At 46.1% G+C, this 22,446-nt stretch overlaps 1 protein-coding gene across 5 annotated transcripts in view; it reads right to left on the bottom strand.

Annotated features, from left to right (window-relative positions):
- The window catches only part of LOC122548353 (misshapen-like kinase 1), a 309,681-nt gene that overhangs the window by 222,690 nt on the left and 64,545 nt on the right, over positions 1–22,446 (bottom strand). For all 5 annotated transcript variants that reach the window (XM_043686889.2, XM_043686890.2, XM_043686894.2 and 2 more), the window contains exon 2: positions 10,982–11,047. In XM_043686889.2, the coding sequence (XP_043542824.2) occupies positions 10,982–11,047 (66 nt within the window). The remainder of the gene's footprint in view (positions 1–10,981; positions 11,048–22,446) is intronic.

The following is a 22,446-nucleotide window of genomic DNA, read 5'->3' as shown; positions in this document are numbered from 1 at the left end:
ACCATTCTGAAATGCCAACAGAAGCTTTCAGGATGCAGAACAGAAATAACCTTCATCTGTGTCCATCTTGTGATGTTATGAAAGTGCCTGTCTCTTTGTGAAAAAATATCATTTGCTCTCGACCAAATGATGCATCATCTAAACATTTTTTAAAAATCCTCATGATACTCAGAACCATTTCGAAGGATGACTGCAATAGAGTCATACATCTTCAATGAAAGCTATTATTTGTGTGTCACTCCACATGATCAAGCAGGTCTCACTCCAATGCAGAAGATCAAAGAATAATAGGACAAGGAAAAGTCTGGCGAATAACAGTTTATCAAATTCTTCATCTTAACCATGTCACATGAGTTTACATATAGAGAGAAGGAGCACAAAGTATCACATTTCCACACTTTGCAGAGGTCAAGGACGCATTGGCTAAGCCTGCTGACAATATCGCCAAGCCATTGACTGAAAGGGCTTGAGGGGATGTGACACTTAGAAAACCTATTTCATAAACTTAAGGCTTTCTTGTTGATGATTTTAGATTAGGTTGGCTGCAGAAAGAGGGAGTTAGTACCATTAAATTGAGTATCAAGGCCAGTCTCTTCAGTTACTATGTTTTCTGACCATCAGAAAGATACTTCCAACTTTGGGAGCAGACTGAGTCATGAAATGCAAAATTCAAGCCAACCTGAATTACAATGCACTACTTCACCACTTCCTGATCAATGTCCCTTTTGATCACAAGTTGGAACACAGTATTGTGAGATTAATTGCAAAAGAGACAAAGAAACAAGGTTTGTGCAACACATTCTCCCAAACTAAAAGGTGTATTTCACCTAGTTAAACATTTCCAAAGCAGGTAAGGCAATCAATTAGGTCCACTGTTCAATTATTCAAAACATTGTTTATGAGATCTATGGCAAGCCTTTTATTGAAACATCCTGAAGTTAACAAAGCTACTGAAATTTTCCGTCAGTTTTATTTTAAATGACGCCATCACTTTTTAGTCCAATGGAGATTTATCTAATCCAATGGATACTAAAGGAATGGCACGAATAAAAAATTGCATCAGGAAAGCAAGTGGAATGAGCCACCATTTTATTCAACGAAGTAGGCATGACGGACAAGGAGCTTTCAAAGATATTGGTGAACAAAGTCGCAAACGCTTCGGGTCATTACCCCAGCAGTTGCATGGATGCTAAGACAGCACTCTGCTTATCTTCAGCTTGCTATATTTTTGTGAATACCTCTCATCAGGTTAGGACAACCTGTGCATGTGTGCACACTCTCAAACTCTGAATACAGGATTCTCTATAACTTTATTGTTAAAATAATTTAGATCCATCACTTGTCTTTCATAAACACCAACTGCCACAACTTAACATTCGAAACTCACATGAACACATGAGTCAGGAGCAGCTGGAGGCCCCTCAGGCCTGTTCTGCCATTCGATAGATCATGAAATGACAATTCTACATTTCTGCTTACCCCAAGAATTTGTTTTTTTTTAAACAGTAGTTTTGTATTCATGCCATGTCCACGATAAATTGCATTTTCGACAGAATTCTTCTCTCATCCTACCACTGTTCAAAATGTTAAAATTCTTTGCATCCTGTTCTTGCCACCATTCCCACCCCCACACAACTAACTGCACTCCCTCACAACTAGGCGCAGAACAGAAGCCTTTCCACATCCTTAATTTGCTTTCTATGTGGTTCTGGAATTTTCTGTTTCAAGGTGTGAAATTAACAGCTCAATGCTTCTACGACCAGAGCAGGAGTGGGTCATGCACCCACTAAGCCTGTTCAGCCATTTCTGAAATTCATGGTCAATCTTTAATCAAAATTCTATTTTCCTGTCCAATCCTAACTTTCCTTTACTTCTCTTCAAAAATCTGTCCTTCTCTGCCTTGAATTACACAAAAACATTCTGAACCAAATTTCAAAGATTCATAATCCTGACTGAAAACATTCCTGTTTTAATTCAAAATGTCTCAGTCTCCTTATTCCATTCCCAAGCTCCCTTTTTAACAGTTATTTGCCATTAATTTCTTTCATGTAGCACATTATTAATTTGAAGTTTGCTCCGACAAAATCAAAAGCCTTATTAGTCTCTGTTATTAGTTATTTACTTGTTTGGTTTCAAGTGAATAGTAATAATTTAGAGCTATATAAAAAGAGCCCCCCATGTTACCTGGCCTACCACTGTCACCAATTAGGCAGAGATCTAACACTGCTTGCCATCTCCTGGGGTCCCTCAGTTGCCACCTGTTTCTGCATTAACCTGTCCAGACACGTTAGACACACCTCGGGGGCACACAGAACTTGAACTCTGATCTTCTTGCTGAGAGGCAAGGGACATAACTACTGCATCACAAGACCCTCTGCCATTTAAGAGGACTCAAGGTGAGGAGGAGGAATTTTGCATCTGTTGGAATTACTCACCACAGGTTATTATGGCTGGGTTGTTAAGTACATTCAAGGCTCAGACAGACAGGTTTTTAATCTGTAAAGGAATCAAGGTTTCCAGCAAAAGAAAGGCAGGAAAGTTGTTTTGAGGATAATTAGATCAGCCATTATCTCACTGGGTGAATGGCTAACTTCTGCTCCTACATCTTGTCTTACAGTCTTATAAACACTCTCAAATGGTGTCCATTGTGCATTCCAGACAAATTCAGGTCTACTCTCAAAAGCAGCTGAGGTCTTTAGAACATAGAACATAGAACAATACAGCACAGAACAGGCCCTTCGGCCCACGATGCTGTGCCGAACTTCTAACCTAGATTAAGTACCCATCCATGTACCTATCCAAATGCCGCTTAAAGGTCGCCAATGATTCCGACTCTACCACTCCCACGGGCAGCGCATTCCATGCCCCCACCACTCTCTGGGTAAAGAACCCATCCCTGACATCTCCCCTATACCTTCCACCCTTCACCTTAAATTTATGTCCCCTTGTAACACTCTGTTGTACCCGGGGAAAAAGTTTCTGACTGTCTACTCTATCTATTCCTCTGATCATCTTATAAACCTCTATCAAGTCACCCCTCATCCTTCGCCGTTCCAACGAGAAAAGGCCGAGAACTCTCAACCTATCCTCGTACGACTTCCTCTCCATTCCAGGCAACATCCTGGTAAATCTTCTCTGCACCCTCTCCAAAGCTTCCACATCTTTCCTAAAGTGAGGCGACCAGAACTGCACACAGTACTCCAACTGTGGCCTATCCAAAGTCCTGTACAGCTGCAACATCACTTCACGACTCTTTAATTCAATCCCTCTGCTAATGAACGCTAATACACCATAGGCCTTCTTACAAACTCTATCCACCTGAGTGGCAACTTTCAAAGATCTATGTACATAGACCCCAAGATCCCTCTGTTCCTCCACCTTACTAAGAACCCTACCGTTAACCCTGTATTCCGCATTCTTATTTGTTCTTCCAAAATGGACAAACTCACACTTGGCAGGGTTGAACTCCATCTGCCACTCCTCAGCCCAGCTCTGCATCATATCTAAGTCCCTCTGCAGCCGACAACAGCCCTCCTCACTGTCCACAACTCCACCTATCTTCGTATCATCTGCAAATTTACTGACCCATCCTTCGACTCCCTCATCTAAGTCATTAATAAAAATTACAAACAGCAGAGGACCCAGAACTGATCCCTGCGGAACTCCACTTGTAACTGGGCTCCAGGCTGAATATTTACCATCTACCACCACTCTCTGACTTCGACCGGTTAGCCAGTTTTCTATCCAATTGGCCAAATTTCCTTCTATCCCATGCCTCCTGACTTTCCGCATAAGCCTACCATGGGGAACCTTATCAAATGCCTTACTAAAATCCATGTACACTACATCCACTGCTCTACCCTCATCCACATGCTTGGTCACCTCCTCGAAGAATTCAATAAGACTTGTAAGGCAAGACCTACCCTTCACAAATCCGTGCTGGCTGTCCCTAATCAAGCAGTGTCTTTCCAGATACTCATAAATCCTATCCCTCAATACCCTTTCCATTACTTTGCCTATCACAGAAGTAAGACTAACAGGCCTGTAATTCCCGGGGTTATCCCTATTCCCTTTTTTGAACAGGGGCACAACATTCGCTACTCTCCAGTCCCCTGGTACCACCCCCGTTGCCAGTGAAGACGAGAAGATCATTGCCAACGGTACTGCAATTTCCTCTCTTGCTTCCCACATAATCCTAGGATATATCCCGTCAGGCCCGGGGGACTTGTCTATCCTCAAGTTGTTCAAAATGTCCAACACATCTTCCTTCCTAACAGGTATCTCTTCTAGCTTACCAGTCCATTTCACACTTTCCTCTTCTACAATACGGTCCCTCTCGTTCGTAAATACTGAAGAGAAGTACTTGTTCAAGACCTCTCCTATCTCTTCCGACTCAATACACAGTCTCCCACTACTGTCCTTGATCGGACCTACCCTCGTTCTCGTCATTCTCAGGTTTCTCACATGCGCATAAAATGCCTTGGGGTTATCCTTGATCCTATCCGCCAACGATTTTTCATGCCCTCTCTTAGCTCTCCTAATCCCTTTCTTCAGGTCCCTTCTGGCTATCCTGTATCCCTCCACTGCTCTGTCTGAATCCTGTTTCTTCAACCTTATGTAAGCCTCCTTCTTCCTCTTTACCAGACATTCAACCTCTCTCGTCAACCAAGGCTCCCTCACACGACCATTTCTTTCCTGCCTGATAGGTACATACATATCATGGACACGTCGTATCTGCTCTTTGAAAAAGTTCCACATTTCCACCACATCCTTCCCTGACAGCCTATGCTCCCAACGTATGCTCCTCAAATCCTGCCTTACAGCATCGTAATTTCCCTTCCCCCAATTATAAAATCTACCTTGTTGTGCGCACCTATCTCTCTCCATAACCAAGGTGAAAGTCACAGAATTGTGGTCACCATCACCAAAATGTTCACCCACTAACAAGCCCACCACTTGTCCCGGTTCATTACCGAGTACCAAATCCAATATGGCCTCCCCTCTGGTTGGACAATCTACATACTGCGTTAGAAAAGCTTCCTGGACACACTGCACAAACACCGCCCCATCCAATCTACTTGATCTAAAGAGCTTCCAATCAATATTTGGGAAGTTGAAGTCGCCCATGACTACGACCCTGTGGCTTCTGCACCTTTCCAAAATCTGTTTCCCAATCTGTTTCTCCACATCTCTGCTGCTATTGGGGGGCCTATAGTAAACACCCAACAAGGTGACTGCACCTTTCCTATTTCTGACTTCAGCCCATACTACCTCCAGAGGCAGATCCCCCTCAAACTTCCTTTCTGCAGCCGTTATACCATTTCTAATTAGCAATGCCACCCCCCCTCCTTTTTTCCCACCCTCCCTAATCTTACTGAAACACCTGTAACCAGGAACCTCCAACAGCCATTCCTGTCCCTCATCTATCCACGTTTCCGTGATGGCCACAACATCGTAGTCCCAGGTACCGATCCACGCCTTAAGTTCACCCACCTTATTTCTGATACTCCTTGCGTTGAAGTATACGCACTTGAGCCCATCTATGTGTCCGCAAGTAGTCCCTGTCAGTGCTTTAATATTAACATTTGTAGCCTTCCAAAGTAGTTTATCCACCTGTGTTCTTATCTAGTGCTAGCAACACTTTTCAACAATCAAACAGGGTTATAGACCTCATACTCACACTGAACAGTTTTTGGAACATAAGTCCAGACTGTGGTGCTTGAAAAGCCCAGCAGGTCAGGCAGCATCCAAGGAGAAGAAGAATCAAAATACATTAAGGACAAAAGGGTAACTAGGGAGAGAATAGGGCCCCTCAAAAGATCAACACAGCTGCCTTTATGTGGAGCCACAGGAGATGGGGGAGATACTAAACGAGTATTTTGCATCAGTATTTATTGTGGAAAAGGACATAGAAGATACAGAATGTAGGGAAATAGATGGTGACATCTTGCAAAATCTCCATATTACAGAGGAGGAAGTGCTGGACTTCTTGAACGCACTAAAGTGGATAAATCCCCAGGACCTGATCAGGTGTACCCGAGAACTCTGTGGGAAGCTAGAGAAGTGATTGCTGGGCCTCTTGCCGAGATATTTGTAACATCGATAGTCATAGGTGTGGTGCCGGAAGACTAGAGGTTGGCTAACATGGTACCACTGTTTAAGAAGGGCGGTAAGGACAAGCCAGGGAACTATAGACCAGTGAGCCTGACATTGGTGGTGGGCAGGTTGTTGGAGGGAATCCTGAGGGACAGGATATACATGTATTTGGAAAGGAGAGGACTGATTAGGGATAGTCAACATGGCTTTGTGCATGGGAAATCATGTCTCATAAACTTGATTGAGGTTTTTGAAGAAGTAACCAAGAGGATTGATGAGGGCAGCGTGGTTGATGTGATCTATATGGACTTCAGTAAGGCATTCGACAAGGTTCCCCATGGGAGACTGGTTACCAAGGTTAGATCTCACGGAACACAGAGAGAACTCGCCATTTCGATACAGAGCTGGCTCAAAGGTAGAAGACAGAGGGTGGTGGAGGGTTGTTTCTCAGACTGGAGGATTGTGACCAGTGGAGTGTCACAAGGATCGATGCTGGGCCCTCTACTTTTCGTCATTTATATAAATGATTGGATGTGAGCATAAGAGGTACAGTTAGTAAGTTTGCAGATGACACCAAAATCTAAGAAGGTTACTCAGATTACAAGAGGATCTTGATCAGTTGGGCCAGATGGGCAGAGAAGTGGCAGATGGAGTTTAATTCCGATAAATGCGAAGCGCTGCATTTTGGAAAAGCAAATCTTAGCAAGGTAAGGTCCTAAGGAGTGTTGCTGAATAATGAGACCTTGGAGTGCAGATTCATAGCTTCATGAAAGTGGAGTCGCAGGTAGATAGGATAGTGAAGAAGGTGTTTATTATGCTTTTCTTTACTGGCCAGAGTATTGAGTACAAGAGTTGGGAGGTCATGTTGTGGCCGTACAGGACATTGGTTAGGCCACTGTTGGAATATTGCGTGCAATTCTGGTCTCCTTCCTATCGGAAAGATGTTGTGAAAGTTATAAGGGTTCAGAAAAGATTTACAAGAGTGTTGCCAGGGTTGGAGGATTTGAACTATCGGGTGAGGCTGAACAGGCTGGGGCTGCTTTCCCTGGAGCGGAGGCTGAGGGGTGACCTTAAAGAGGTTTACAAAATCATGAGGGGGCATGGAGAGGATAAATAGACAAAGTATTGTCCCTGGGGTAGGGGAGTCCAGAACAAGAGGGCAAAGGTTTAGGGTGAGAGGGGATAGATATTAAACAGACCTAAGGGGCACCTTCTTCACACAGAGTGTGGTACATGTATGGAATAAATTGCCAGAGGAAGTGGTGAAGGTGCTTACAATTGCAAAATTTAAAAGGCATCTGGATGAGTATATGAAGAGGAGAGGTTTGGAGGGTTAAGGGCTGGGTGCTGGCATGTGGGACGAGATTGGGTTGGGATATATGGACGGGTTGGAATGAAGGATCTGTTTCGCTCTCCACTACACGTCCAATTTTGATGTCATCTGCAAACTTACTAACTGTACCTCTTGTGCTCACATTTTGATTGTCCTAAGGCAAGTCGGCATAAGCAGGGAGGAAGTGTGGGTATTCTAAAAGGCATTAAGGTGGACAAGTTCCCAGGTCTGGAGTGGAAAGTGAGTAAAGTGAGAGAGGAAATACCTGGAGCCTTAACAGATATCTTTGTAGCATCCTTGAACGTAGGGAAGTCCCAGAGGACTGGAGAATTGCTAATGTTATCCACTTGTTTAAGAAGGATGGCAGGGATGATCCAGGTACTTATAGACCGGTGAGCCTGACATCAATGGTTGGGAAGCTGCTGGAGAAAATACTGAGGGATAGGATCTATTCCCATTTGGAAGAAAGTGGGAATAGAGGGGCCCCTCCCTCACCACCTGGAGGAAGAACGCCTTATCGTCTACCTCAGAATCCTTCAACCTCAGGGCATCAATGTGGACTTCACCAGTCTCATCATTTCCCCACACCTTACCTTAGTTCCAATCTTCCAGCTCAGCACCGTCCTCATGACCTGTCCCACCTGTCAATCTTCCTTCCCATCTATTCCGCTCCAACCTATCACCATTACTCCCACCTCCATCCACCTATTGCACTCTCAGCTACCCTCTCTCCAGCTCCACGCTCCTCCCACTTATCTCTCCATTCCAGTGGCTGCCAGCCTCATTCCTGATGAAGGATTCCGGCCCGAAATGTCAATTCTCCTGTTCCTCGGGTGCTGCCTGACCTGCTGTGCTTTTCCAGCAACACACTCTCGACTCCGATCTCCAACATCTGTAGACCTCATTTTCTTCAACATGGTTTTGTGCAGGGAAGGTCAAGTCTTACCAATTTAATAGAATTCTTTGAGGAAGTAACAAAGTTGATTGATAAGGGAAGGGCTGTAGATGTCATATACATGGACTTCAGTAAGGCGTTTGATAAAGTTCCCCATGGTAGGCTGAAGGAAAACGTGAAGTCACATGGGGTCCAGGTGTACTAGCTAGATGGTTAGAGAACTGAGTGGACAACAAGAAACAGAGTCGGAGTGGAAGGAAGTTTCTCAAAATGGAGAACTGTGATCAGTTGGTTGCACAAGGATTAGTGTTGGGACCACAGTTGTTTGTGATGTACATAAATGAGCTGGAGGAAGGTACAGTTGGTCTAATTAGCACATTTTCAGGCAACACTAAGACTGGTGGTGGAGTAGCAGATAATGAAGGGGACTGTCAGCGAATGCAGCAGAATATAGATAGATTGGAGAGTTGGGCAGAGAAATGGCTAACGGAGCTCAATACAGGCAAATACGAGGTGATGCATTTTGGAAGATCCAATTCAAGAGCGATCTACAGAGGAACCTGAATTATCCAGCATTCCATTATCCGAATTTCAGATTATCCAGACAAGATCACAAGGTCCTGATGCTTGGCTAAACTGTGCTATCTGGCATTAGATTATCCGAACGAAACACCCCACCTGTGTTGTTCAGCTAACAGAGGTTCTTCTGTATACAGGAAATGGAAAAACTCTGGGGAAAATTGATGTACAGAGAGATCTGGGTGTTCAGGTCCACTGTACCCTGAAGGTGGCCACGCAGGTCAATGGAGTGGTCAACAAGGCGCACAGTATGCTTTCCTTCATTGGATGGGGTATTGAGTACAGAGTTAGCAGGTCATGTTACAGTTGTGCAGGACTTTGGTTTGGCCACATATTAAATACTGCGTACAGTTCTGGTTTCCACATTACCAAAAGGATGTGGATTCTTTGGAGAGGGTACAGAGGAGGTTCACCAGGATGCTGCCTGGTATGGAGGGCTGTAGCTATCAAGAAGAGTTGAGTAGATTAGGATTATTTTCATTAGAAGGACAGAGGTTGAGGGGGGACCTGATCGAGAGCTACAAAATCATGAGGGGTATAAGACAGGGTGGATAGCAGGATTTTCACACACCAGAGTGGGGGACTCAATCACTAATCATCATGAGTTCAAGGTGAGAGAGGAAAAGTTTAAGGGAGATATGCATGCTAAGTTCTTCATACAGAGGGTGGTGGGTGCCTGGAATGTGTTGCTAGCAGAGGTGGTAGAGGCAGGTATGATAGCATAATTTAAGATGTATCTAGACAGATATATGAATGGGCAGGGAGCAGTGGGATACAGGTTCTTAGAAAATAGGTGACAGGTTTGGATAGAGGACATGGATCAGCGCAGGCTTAGAGGGCCGAAGGGGCTGTTCCTGTGATGTAACTTCCTTTGTTTTAACTGGCCCACCACAGATGTTAAGCTTTAGTTCCCAGGCTTTTCTTTACACCCTTCTTGAATAATGGCACAACATTTGCTACCCTCCATTCTACCAGGATCTCACCTATGGCCAACAACGATGCAAAATTATCAGGGGCCCTGCAAAGTCTTCTCTAGCCTCTTGCAGTGTTCTTAGATATATCTGGTCAGGACCAGGAGATTTATCCACCTTCATACACTGTAATACATCCTCTAATATGGACTGTCCACCAAGGACATGCAAGTCCTGAGCCACCACTAAATTCTAGCCACCCGTTGCCTGAAGGAAGAACATCTCATGGTCTACCTTCAGACCTTCCCCTCCAACCACACAGGCTCAATGTCTAATTCATCAGTTTCCTGATCTCCTCTGCAGCCCCCCCAATCTAATGCCAAATCTCCACCTCAGCACCACCATCTTGAACTGTCCCACCTGTCCATCTTCTTTCTCACCTATCCACTCCACCCTCCGCTCTGACCGATCACTATCACTCCCCACCTTCATCTACCTATCTCAGCCCCACCCCCTCCTATTTATCTCTCAGCCCACTTGGATCCCCACCACACCCCCAACGTTCCTGAAGAGCTTATGCTCGAAACAGTGACTCCCCTGCTCCTCAGATGTTTTTCCAGCAACACACTCTTTGACCCAAAATATCACCACTAACTTCCCAAGTTTCCAAATCTTCACGTCTTTCTCCATGGTAAACACTGCAAGAATATCATTTTCAGCCACAAAACAACTGCTACAGAACTTGGTAAATCTTTCAAACTTAAAAATAGTAGTACTCAACAGTGCTGCAACTCAGACCACGGGCTCGAATGAGGACCATGATCACAAAACTAAATCAAGAACTCTTCTTTTTAAACTTTCATGTTAAAATTTCAATTCTTAACAATAGGTATTACATTGAGGTCCAAAGATACACAGACAAGAATGGAGATAACAAAGAAGAGATTGTTAACAATATGACAGGCATCATCAACTCAAATGGGAGAGGGGTGCTGTCAAATATGGTAACAGAACTGCTAAAAGGAAAGCAAATTTAGGATCTGCATATTTTAATTAGAGAACTTGTGGGGACAAAGCACAATTTTGTGCCCAGCCAATACAAATTAGCATGTTCTAATTATTCAAAATCATTTATTTAAAAAGAATGATGGCTATCTTTTGCTTTACCTTGTATACTTGTCCATAAGTCCCATTTCCAACAACTTCCACCAGTTCAAAAATTCCTGCAGGGTCCTGGAAAGAGTAAAAACCTGTGTGAGTAAAGCTGAACAGCCATAATTTGTCACTAATAACAACGTCTAAAGTCTGCACTTTTCCTGGCAAAAATACACTTTATTCATCAGCATATTCCAAAATAGTTCAAGTCAGAAATTACATAAAACACAACATTTTGTAAATGTTTGAATATGGCCTTTGAATGCAGGCACCTAGAAGTGTATTGCTGAAATGAGGACTGTGATGTTTTGACATCGCATTTCTCAGTTTAGCAATGCACTTCTAGGTGTCTGCATCCAAAAGCAATATTCAAACATTTACTAAATATGTCAAGAATCTATTTACATTTCAACACAAACAACAAGATGTCCTTCAAGTTAACAGACCCTCGGGATATTGTGGCAGAAAGGTCTAAGACAATGGCTTGTTCCCCACTGTGCTTTGGCAGCCTATCCCACACTTTAATATATCCCTTAGCACATGTCCTGTGTCTTGGAATGTGCCTGTCTGCAACACCCTCCTGAGGATAATCAATCAGAGTCATAGAAAAGCACTGTATGGAAACAGACCCTTTGGTCCAACTTGCCCATGCTAACCAGATACGCTTAACTAATCTAGAACCATTTGCCAGCATTTGGCCCATATCCCTCTAAACCCTTACTTTTCATATACTCATCCAGATGCCTTTTGAATATTGTAATTGTACTAGCTTCTACACCTCCTCTGCCAGCTCATTCCATACACTCACCACCCTCTCTTAAGAAAACATTGCTTCTTACATCACTTTTAAATCTTTCCCCTCCCATCTTCAACCTATGCCCTCTAGTTCTGGACTCTGCCACCCCAGGGAAAAGACCTTGTCTATTCACCCTATCCACGTCCCTATGATTTTATAAACCTCAGCCTCCATCATTCAAAGGAAAACAGCCCAGCCTATTCAGCCCTTCCTTATAGCTCAAACCCTCCAACCCTGGCAACATTCTTGTAAAGCTGAAAATGTGTTGCTGGAAAAGCGCAGCAGGTCAGGCAGCATCCAAGGAACAGGACAATCAATGTTTCGGGCATGAGCCCTTCTTCAGGAATGAGGAAAGTGTGTCCAGCAGGCTAAGATAAAAGGTAGGGAGGAGGGACTTGGGGGAGGGGCGTTGGAAATGCAACAGGTGGAAGGAGGTCAAGGTGAGGGTGATAGGCCGGAGTGGGGGTGGGGGCGGAGAGGTCAGGAAGAAGATTGCAGGTTAGGAAGGCGGTGCTGAGTTCAAGGGATTTGACTGAGACAAGGTGGGGGGAGGGGAAATGAGGAAACTGGAGAAATCTGAGTTCATCCCTTGTGGTTGGAGGGTTCCTAGGCGGAAGATGAGGCGCTCTTCGTGTTGCTATGGTCTGGCGATGGAGGAGTCCAAGGACCTGCATGTTCTTGGTGGAGTGGGAGGGGGAGTTGAAGTGTTGAGCCACGGGGTGGTTGGGTTGGTTGGTCCGGGTGTCCCAGAGATGTTCTCTGAAACGTTCCGCAAGTAGGCGGCCTGTCTCCCCGATATAGAGGCCACATCGGGCGCAGCGGATGCAGTAAATGATGTGTGTGGAGGTGCAGGTGAATTTGTGGCAGATATGGAAGGAAATTCTTGTAAATTTTTTCTGAACGCTTTCAAGTTTCAGGTTTCCTAAAGCAGGGAGACCAGGATTAAATGTAATATTCCAAAAGTGGCCCAATTCTTTGAACTGGAAGATCAGCAATTTTCAGGCAGACTAGAGAACATTTTTCAACAAGTTGATGGATCCCTCATTTCCATCACTCAGGTAATCATCCCACTTTCTCCCTATCACTATGACCACATTGTACAGTAATGGTTTTGATCATTTTCATCCTTGCAATAAACTGCGGAAGCATAGAATCACAGAATCCCGACAGTACAGAGAGAGATGTGGGTGCCGTATGTCTAGTTATTTCTAGCGCATCCCCAATTGCCCTTGCTGTGATAGTGGTCAGGTGCCTACTTGAATGCCACAATGAAGCTGTGGTGTGGTGATCGGATTTGTTTTGAATGGTGTTGGCTTATTGGGAGATGTATCCAAAGTCAGTGGAAACCATTCCATCACACTCCTGACTTGTAGATGGTAGACAGGCTTTTGGGAGACAGGAGGTGAGTTATCACCTTACCCCTAACCTCATTTTGTAGTATAGTATTTATATGACTGGTCCTGTTCTGTTTCATTGAACACAAGAGGTGGTGGTTACAGAGATATAACCAATTGTCTTTCACAAAAAGAGAGATACACAAGATCCTACAAAAACATTGTCCTTCAGGACAATGAGACAAAATCCTGATTTAAAATTGAAAAAGACATACATGCAAATTAATAAAACATGAAAAAGCACAGTAGAATATATTCTCAAAGAAATCAAGTATTTTCCTGAGCTGAACCTTTAACCAACACTCTGTATATTTCATTTAATATAAAAATGCTTTACACCAACATGTCAAACCTGTTACAGGGAGAACCAGCATCACTCCAGTTCTGAGGGAGGGTCACCAGACTTCTTTTTATTTAAAAAATATACTTTATTCATAAAATTATTTGGACCTCTATACAATTGGTCATGCCATTCTTGTGCACATATTACATTGCTTTACATACAGACATCGAAATTTATTTTTCATATATACAAGCCTGTCCATTTACTATCCAGCTCTTCTGCAGAGGCGTCAGCAGAGCCCAAATGACTGCGTGGGCCCCCTGTTCTTCTTAGACAGGCAGATGTTATACGGTGGTCTTTCCCCACCGCGCCTTGGCGGCAGCTGCCCCAAGCTTCAGCGCATCACTCAACACGCCAGTCTGCAACACTCAGTCGGGGTCAACTCCTTCAGCTGGAAGATCAACAGGGTTCGGACCACCCAAAGAGCGTCCTTCACCGAGCTGACGATACTCCAGGCACAGCCGATGTTCGTCTCAGTGTGCACCCCGGGGAACAGACCATAGAGCACGGAAAACCGCGTCACGGCACTGCTCGGGATTAACCTCGACAAATACCACTGCATTCCTCCCCAGACTTCTTCTGCAAAGGCACATTCCAGAAGGAGGTGTGTGACAGTCTCAGTACCCCCCCGCAGCTGCTTCGAGGGCAGCGTGCGGTGAGGCCGAGAGTCCGGACGTGCATAAAGGATCTCACAGGCAGAGCCCTTCTCACCACCAGTCTTGGTGCTTGTTGGAAAGTTCTGGCGATGAGGCATTCTGCCAAATGACTTTGACAGTCTGCTCAGGGAACCACTCGACAGGATTCGTCCTCTCCTTTTCCTGAAGGGTCTCAAGGACACTACGTGCTGACCACTTCCTGATGGACTTGTGGTCAAAGGTGTTTTTCCTTCATAAACTTCTCCACGAAGGACAGGTGATACGGAACGGTCCAACTACTCGGAGCGTTCCGCGGCAGCGAGGCCATCCTTTGCAACACTGGGGACAGGTAGAACCTCAGTACGTAGTGACACTTGGTGTTTGCGTACCAGGGATCGACGCACAGTGGCCAAAGGTGGCTATCAGGGGGAGGATGGCAGGACGGCCAACCGTTCACTCTTACCCACTGGGGCGTACATGTTAATCAGTCTCAGGGGAGCATTCCTGTACATGACGTCAGTGACAAGAAGGCGCCCGCCCACCACCTCCTTAACCTCAGAGATGGTGAAGTTGCCTCCTTGCAACAGGATACCCAGGCCGGAGGTGCGGCTATCGTTGCCCCCCCTGACCAAACTGACGGCCCATGGGCCCACAAGCTCGACCATCTCCTGTAGCTGCTGAGGTGTGGTATCCCACACTCCTGCAGAAACAGGACATTGGCTTTAAAGTTGGCCAGGAAGGCTATCGTAGAAACACATCACGTAGCAGATTTGATGCTACGCACATTGATACTGGCAATTTTTATCTCCATTTGCTACTGGTCTTCACTCTCTGGAGTAGCTGTGTGCATCCCTGTGGTGACAGCTAACTACTGGACCCTCCCAGACTGAGGTAGCTGACCGGCTCCACGCTGGAACCGTTTCCCCGCTCTGGTGACTTCGAGTCGGGCTCAGGGTCTGCACAATCCAGTTCTCTGTCTGACAGCGGGGCTGTCACAGGACCACGGCTCCCAGTTACCTGAAACTGTGGGGCGTGGGTACCTCTTGGTTCTCACCAGGCGAGGGGTGGTCTTTACCCATCCCCTCAGAGGGATCGTCTTTTCCTGTTTGGGCGGTGCTGCCCTCCTTTTTCCCCACGGCGCTCTGTCTATTCCTCTGGTGACAACCCTCCTTGCGCCCGTCCTCACCATCCGAAGAGCTACCTGTATCCTCGTTGTGTAGGTGTCATTTCCCCCTTTGCTGGGTGGCTAGGTGACTTTGGGGGCCTGGCAAGGTTTCCTCTTCCTGCTTTTGACAGGTATCCAATCCTCTGCCTCCTTTATTCCCTCCTCTTCCATTTCCTCCATCTATCTTGAAGGAGCTTGGATGGACTGCTGCATGTTCCCACTGTATGCCATCTGCCATATTCCCACCTGCCCTTCCTGCACCATTGCCATGCTGTTTTGTGGTACCTTGCTGGTCTTATGTGGTCCACGGCTCGTGTTGCCACCTCCGGCCATCTCTGCATAGGTGGCGGCCCCTCGTCTTTGGCAGGCCTTGTACATGTGGCCCGCCTCTCCACACAGATTACTGTTCTTGGCCTCTTCACATTTCTTGATCGGGTGGCCTTCCTGCTTGCAGTTTCGACAGACGGCCACCTTACAATCCACCGCCATGTGGCCTGACCTCCCGCAGGTTGAGCACACTTTCAGCTGCCCTGCGTACGTCAGGTAACCTCTGCTTCCTCCGATGGCAAAGCTGGAGGGTGGGTGGAGGATGTTCTCACTGGCATCGACCCTCAGGGTTACCCTGACCTGCTGCTTGCTAGTCCAGATCCCGAAAGGATCGGCCATATCGGTGCTTTCTCCCTCGACCTGGACATATCTTCTCAGGAAGGTCAGGACGTGGGGGTTGTACATATGGAATGTAACAGCCCGACTCCTCTGCGCAGGAAGCACACACGACGGGACCACTGACAAGTTGGAGAACAGAGGTTCCCCTTCCTTCTCCTTGAAGACTTTCAGGAGCTGCTCGCAATTCTTCACGCTCCTAAAGTTCACGTCCAAATAGCCTATCCCAGGGAAATCCTGCAGGCAGTACACATCTGCTTTTTTTTTTATTTCAAAAATATACTTTATTCATAAAATACTTTAATGGTCTGTACAGTTGGACATGCCATACATATGTAAATATTCCATTTACATTTACAGGAAAACAGAGTAATCATTCCTATTTACAGGTCTGTTTGATTACATTTTTAGCTGAGGCATCAGCAGCGCCCAAATGACTGCGCGGGTCCCCTGTTCTTCTTTAGGCAGGCAGATGTTACACAGTGGTCTTTCCCCACCGCGCCTTGGCGGCAGCTGCCCCAAGCTTCAACGCGTCCCTCAACACGTAGTCCTGGACCTTGGAATGTGCCAGTCTGCAGCACTCAGTCGGGGTCAACTCCTTCAGCTGGAAGATCAACAGGTTTCGGACCGCCCAGAGAGCGTCCTTCACCGAGTTGATGATCCTCCAGGCACAGTTGATGTTCGTCTCGGTGTGCGTCCCGGAGAACAGGCCGTAGAGCACGGAGTCCTGCGTCAAGGCACTGCTCGGGACGAACCTCGACAAACACCACTGCATTCCTCTCCAGACGTTTTCTGTGTAGGCACATTCCAGAAGGTGTGACAGTCTCGCCCCCCCCCCTCCCCCCGCAGCCGCTTCGAGGGCAGCGTGCGGTGCGGCTGAGAGTCCGGGCGTACATAAAGGATCTCACAAGCAGAGCCCTTCTCACCACCAGCCAAGCCATGTCTTGGTGCTTGTTGGAAAGTTCTGGCGATGAGGCATTCTGCCAAATGACTTTGACAGTCTGCTCAGGGAACCGCTCGATTGGATCCACCCTCTCCTTTTCCCGAAGGGTCTCAAGGACACTACATGCTGACCACTTCCTGATGGACTTATGGTCAAAGGTGTTTTTCTTCATAAACTTCTCCACGAAGGACAGGTGATACCGAACGGTCCAACTACTCGGAGCGTTCCGCGGCAGCGAGGCCAGGCCCATCCTTCGCAACACCGGGGACAGGTAGAACCTCAGAACGTAGTGACACTTGGTGTTTGCGTACCGGGGATCCACGCACAGCTTGATGCAGCCACACACAAAGGTGGCCATCAGGGTGAGGGTGGCATTGGGTGTATTTTTTCCCCCGTTGCCCAGATCTTTGTACAGCGAGTCCTTTTGGAACCGGTCCATTTTTGACCTCCATATAAACTGGAAGATGGCCCGGGTGACTGCAGCGGCACAGGTTCTGGGAATAGGCCAAACCTGTGCCACGTATAACAGCAATGACAGTGCCTCACACCTGATGACCAGGTTTTTTCCCACGATGGAGAGCGACCATAGCTTCCATCCGCCCAGTTTCTGCCTCACTTTGCTGATACGCCCCTCCCAAGACTTGGCGCATGCCCCAGCCCCTCCGAATCAAATACCCAGCACCTTCAGGTGGTCAGTCCTGACGGTGAAGGGGATCGAGGATTGGTCGGCCCAGTTCCCCAAGAGCATGGCCTCACTCTTGCCTCGGTTTACCTCGGCCCCGTGGCACGTTCGAACTGGTCACATATGCACAGGAGTCTGCGCAAGGACAGCGGATCAGAGCAGAAAACAGCAACATCATCCATGTACAAGGAGGCCTTAACCTGCAGGTCCCCGCTGCCAGGAATAATCACCCCTCTCAGATTCGCATCCTTCCTGCTGGACTCAGCAAATGGCTCTATGCAGCACACAAATAAGGCAGGAGAGAGAGGGCAGCCCTGCCTGACTCCAGATCTGACTGGGAAGCTATCTGATTCCCACCCATTGATTGAGACTGCACTGACAATGTTGGTATAGAGCAGTCTGATCCAATTGCAGATTCCCTCCCCAAAGCCCATTTTGGAGAGAACATCTCTCATATACCTGTGTCATAACCTATCAAAGGCTTTCTCCTGGTCCAGGCTGATCAGGCAGGTGTCCAACCCTCTGTCCTGCACGTAGGCGATCGTATCCCTGAGGAGCGCGAGACTCTCAGCGATCTTCCTGCCCGGCACAGCACAGGTTTGGTCAGGGTGAATCACCGACCCCAGAGCAGACCTGACCCAGTTGGCGATTACTTTTGACAGAATTTTGTAATCCGCATTCAACAGTGAGATTGGTCTCCAATTTTTGAGTTCCTCCCTCTCCCCCTTCCGCTTGTAGATGAGGGTGATGATGCCTTTCCTCATGGATTCACTCTGGGTACCTGCCCGAAGCATACTGACATACACCTGCAGCAGGTTCTGGCCAATCAAGTCCCACAGAGCGGAATAGAGCTCGACCGGTAAGCCGTCGCTTCCGGGAGTTTTATTCTTTTCGAAGGACTCGAGGGCCTTGGTCAGCTCGTCCAGAGATAGCGGCTGGTCCAGCCTCTCCCGTGTCCTGTCGTCTAAGACCTCCGTGATAGAGGACAGGAACGACTGGGAGGCCGTGCTGTCGGTCGGCTTCGCGTCATACAGACTGGCATAGAAGGATTTACTGATCCTCATGACGTCAGGCTGAGATGACGTTATCGAGCCATCTTCTTGCTTCAGGCTGCTGAGCACAGAGCTCTCTTTATGCACCTTGTGGAAGAAGAAACGTGAGCACGTCTCGTCCTGCTCCACCGAGCGGACCCTGGACCGGAAGATTATCTTGGAGGCCTCCGAAGTCAAGAGCGAGGCTTTCTGGCCCTTCACCTCCTTGAGGTCCTCCGTGACATCCAACCCCATCGTCTGCAGCAGGAGCAGGTTCTGCATACTTTCCTGGAGCTGGGACAGTTTTCCCCGCCTCTCTCTCGCCTCCTGAACACCTTTGAGGATGAAGAACCTCTTGATGTTCCCTTTTACTGTTTCCCACCAGTCCGCTGGGGACTCAAAGAGGGGCTTCACAGTTCTCCAACCTGCGTAGTCCCCTCTTGGGCTCCTCAATGTTTTCTGCTGCTTCAAACGCGCAGCACTCCAGCAAAATCTTCTTGACAAACACTGTCTAATCGACTGGTGTACGCTCCTCCACCTTCTTCACAGTCACCCTGACTGGGTTGCGATTGCCCTGGCCTGGGCTGCGAGCAGCTGCTGAGGCCATAGCTCTGAGGTTGGTTGGTACCTGAATTGGCATTAGGCCAAGCCAGCATGAAGATCCACCAAGAGCAGGTCAGCACAACCAAACGAATCTCCAACGTCCTATCACAATCCAGTGATGATGAGTTGTAGCTCCAACGACTCAAACTCGACCCCCATGGTATCTCCCCTACCAGCACACGTCTGCTGCATCGAACCTGCAGCACTCAAGCAGAATCTCTTCCTCTGGTCCTCAGAAACTACACATATTCCGAGCCAAAAGGCCGAGAAGGGTCACCAGACCCAAAACTTTAACTTTGATTTCTCTGCACAGATGCTGCCAGACCTGCTGAGTTTTTCCAGTAACTTCTGTTTTTATCATTTTACAATACCACTTGCCACAAACAAATGTTTTATAATGCCTAAAAGCAAAATGCCTTGGTTGTTATCAATTAATTTTTTCTTGAGGGATAGTATTACTCAACATATCAGCATTCCAGCCAGTCTGGTATTGAAGGGAAAAAAAATGAAGGGAAGTTCTTCTCAAGTGGTAAAGCTGGCCTTGAAAAGGCCAATTATCTGCACTCAAGCAGGTAGGGCTCATGGATGGACAAGCAACCTATCTGCAATATGCTCACCATCTATGCGCTAAAAGCAAAAAGCAGAAAAACAACTGAACAAAATACCAACCTTTCCATCACTGCTACCATCAAACCACCCACTTTCCAGAGGTGTAATGATTCATCTTACATGGGCTATTCATTATCATGTCAAAAAGGTCCATGATTTATTCCACTTTGACCAGCAATATGTAATGGTTGCAATGGGCTGAGGTTCGAGCAGCACGATTAGGAATTCAAACTGATTGTGGTTCACAATGGGGATCCTGCTGCCTTTTCTGCCAAGGGCTCAGGCTTTGAATCTTCAGTTTCTGTGGGGATTTGTGCAAACTAGTCAGAGGTGACAAGAATGTGATTATTTGCAGCCAGGTTGCTCGTGGGGAGGGGAAAGGAAGCACAGAATACATCAGAAAAAGAAAAACCTATCTCAATAAACATTCTTTACAAATTTCCTTCAAAGATAAGATGTGCATGACAAAAAAAAAGGTTCTGTAAGAAAGTTCACAGATCAAAGGAAATCACTAAGTTCATAAATTCGGACACAGAAAACCAAGCCTTACATATGGGAGAAAATATCATCAATAAAACTGATTACTGAGAGAAGACCAGAAAGCGAAAACTCAACACTTCAAAATCTCTGTCCCAAAAACCAAATTGGTCTCTCTGGATGCCAACAGACCTGCTCAGCTTCTAGCTCCTTGCACTGTCATTCTTAATTCACTCTTACTTTGTTTGCATATCACTAAATCTAAGCCCTCTTGTTCTTTTTATTCCTTACAAACAGAAACAAGTTCTCCCATCTAATGAGACTGCTTTTATGATTTTGAAATTTATCAGATTTCCTCTCAGTCTTCAATCCAAGCAGAAATGCTGGCAGATGGGACTAGATTGGGTTGGGATATCTGGTCGGCATGGACGGGTTGGACCGAAGGGCTGTTTCCATGCTGTACATCTCTATGACTCTACTTGAATCTATTCTCAATTGATTCTCAATGGTTCTCACATTGTTGGAACCATTCTTGTGAACTGCTTCTACATTCATACCTCTCAACTTGCCTCAAACGTTGCTACTGTAGCCACCTGAGCCTCTGGCAGCACATTTCCTTCAAACTTATTCCCTTTTATTAATGGATCTTTCTACCCTGAAAAAAAGATTCTGAATATTCATAACTCTCAATTTTGAAAACTTCATCCTTTGACCTTCAAGTAAAAACAAACTAAGTTTATGCAATCGCTCCTCATATCTAATACACCCCCCCCCCATGCTGATAAACCATTTTTGTACCCTCTCCAAACCCTCCACATTATCTTCTGGTTGCACAGCAAACAGAACTGTACACAATATTCCAAATGTGGCCCAAAGTTCTACACAGCTACAAAACAATTTGCCAATTAGTATCCTCTCTGCCCTGCTCAATGAAACATGCCATATTCCTTCTGGACATTATCCGCTTGTGTTGTCACTTTCAGGTAACTGCAGACCTGTATTCCTTAATGCTCCATATGTTAATGCTACTAAGAGTTCTGCCATTTACTGTATACTTCCCTTCTCCATCAGATCTCCCAAAATGCATCACATCGCATTTATCCAAATTAAACTCCATTTGCCAAATCTCTACCCAAGTCGAGCCTACATTCTATTGTTACCTCTGGCAATCCTCCTCACCATCTTCAGCTCCTCCAGTGTTTGTGTCATCCACAAGCTTACTAATCAGGACACCTACATTCTTCTCTATATATTACAAACAGCAAGGGGATCAGCACTGACCACTGGTCACAGATCTCCAATCTGAAAAACCACATTCCACCACTTCACTAAGCCAGTTCTGTATCCATCTTACCAGTTCACCATAGATCCCATGTGACTTCACCTTTTATAAAAGCCTGCCATGAGGAATAGTATCAAAGGCCATGCTGAAGTCCACATAGGCAACATCTTCTGCTTTGCTCACAATCATCTTAAAAACTCATTCAAGTTTGGAGAGACACACAAAACCACACTGTCTATTACTAAGTCCATGTCTTTCCCAATATGAGCAAACCTTATCGCTCAGAATCCTCTCCAATAATTTCCCAACCACTGACACCAGGCTCACTGGCCTGGAATTTCTCAGATTGTCCCTGTTGCCCTTCTTCGACAAAGGAACAATGATAGTTATTTTCCAGTCCTCTGGGACTTCACCTGTGACGAAAGAGAAAACAAAAATGTTATACAAGGCTCCAACAGTTTCCTCAGATGGCTTCCTCAGCATTCTGGAGATAAATCCCAGCAAATCCCTGGGACTTGTTAGATAAGGGAGTACAATTCAACATCACCTCCCTCCTGATAGTAATGGGGTATACTTGACACTCCATTAATAAAGCTAAGGACACCATATAGTGTATAAACTGTACTCACCACTTGTCCTGACACCTTCAATAATCCAGCCCCTCTGCTTTTGCACTCCCTTTATAATTGTGCTTTCTATATTGTATTGTATTTCAAAGTTCATCCAACCAAAGAGCATCTCTGCATTGAACCTCATCTATCACCTATCTGCCCACTCCTGCAATTTGCCAGTGTTCTTTTGGAATTCCACAAAAAGCAAATTAGTGTAACTGTGCACATATTGGGAAGCAGAGA

The sequence above is a fragment of the Chiloscyllium plagiosum genome, unplaced genomic scaffold (assembly GCF_037043375.1).
Source record: "Chiloscyllium plagiosum isolate Xiang-an unplaced genomic scaffold, Cpla_swu_hap1 HiC_scaffold_44, whole genome shotgun sequence".
NCBI classification, from domain to species: Eukaryota; Metazoa; Chordata; class Chondrichthyes; order Orectolobiformes; family Hemiscylliidae; genus Chiloscyllium; species Chiloscyllium plagiosum.
Note: the sequence above shows the minus strand (reverse complement) of the source record. Positions and strands in the feature narration are given on the sequence as shown.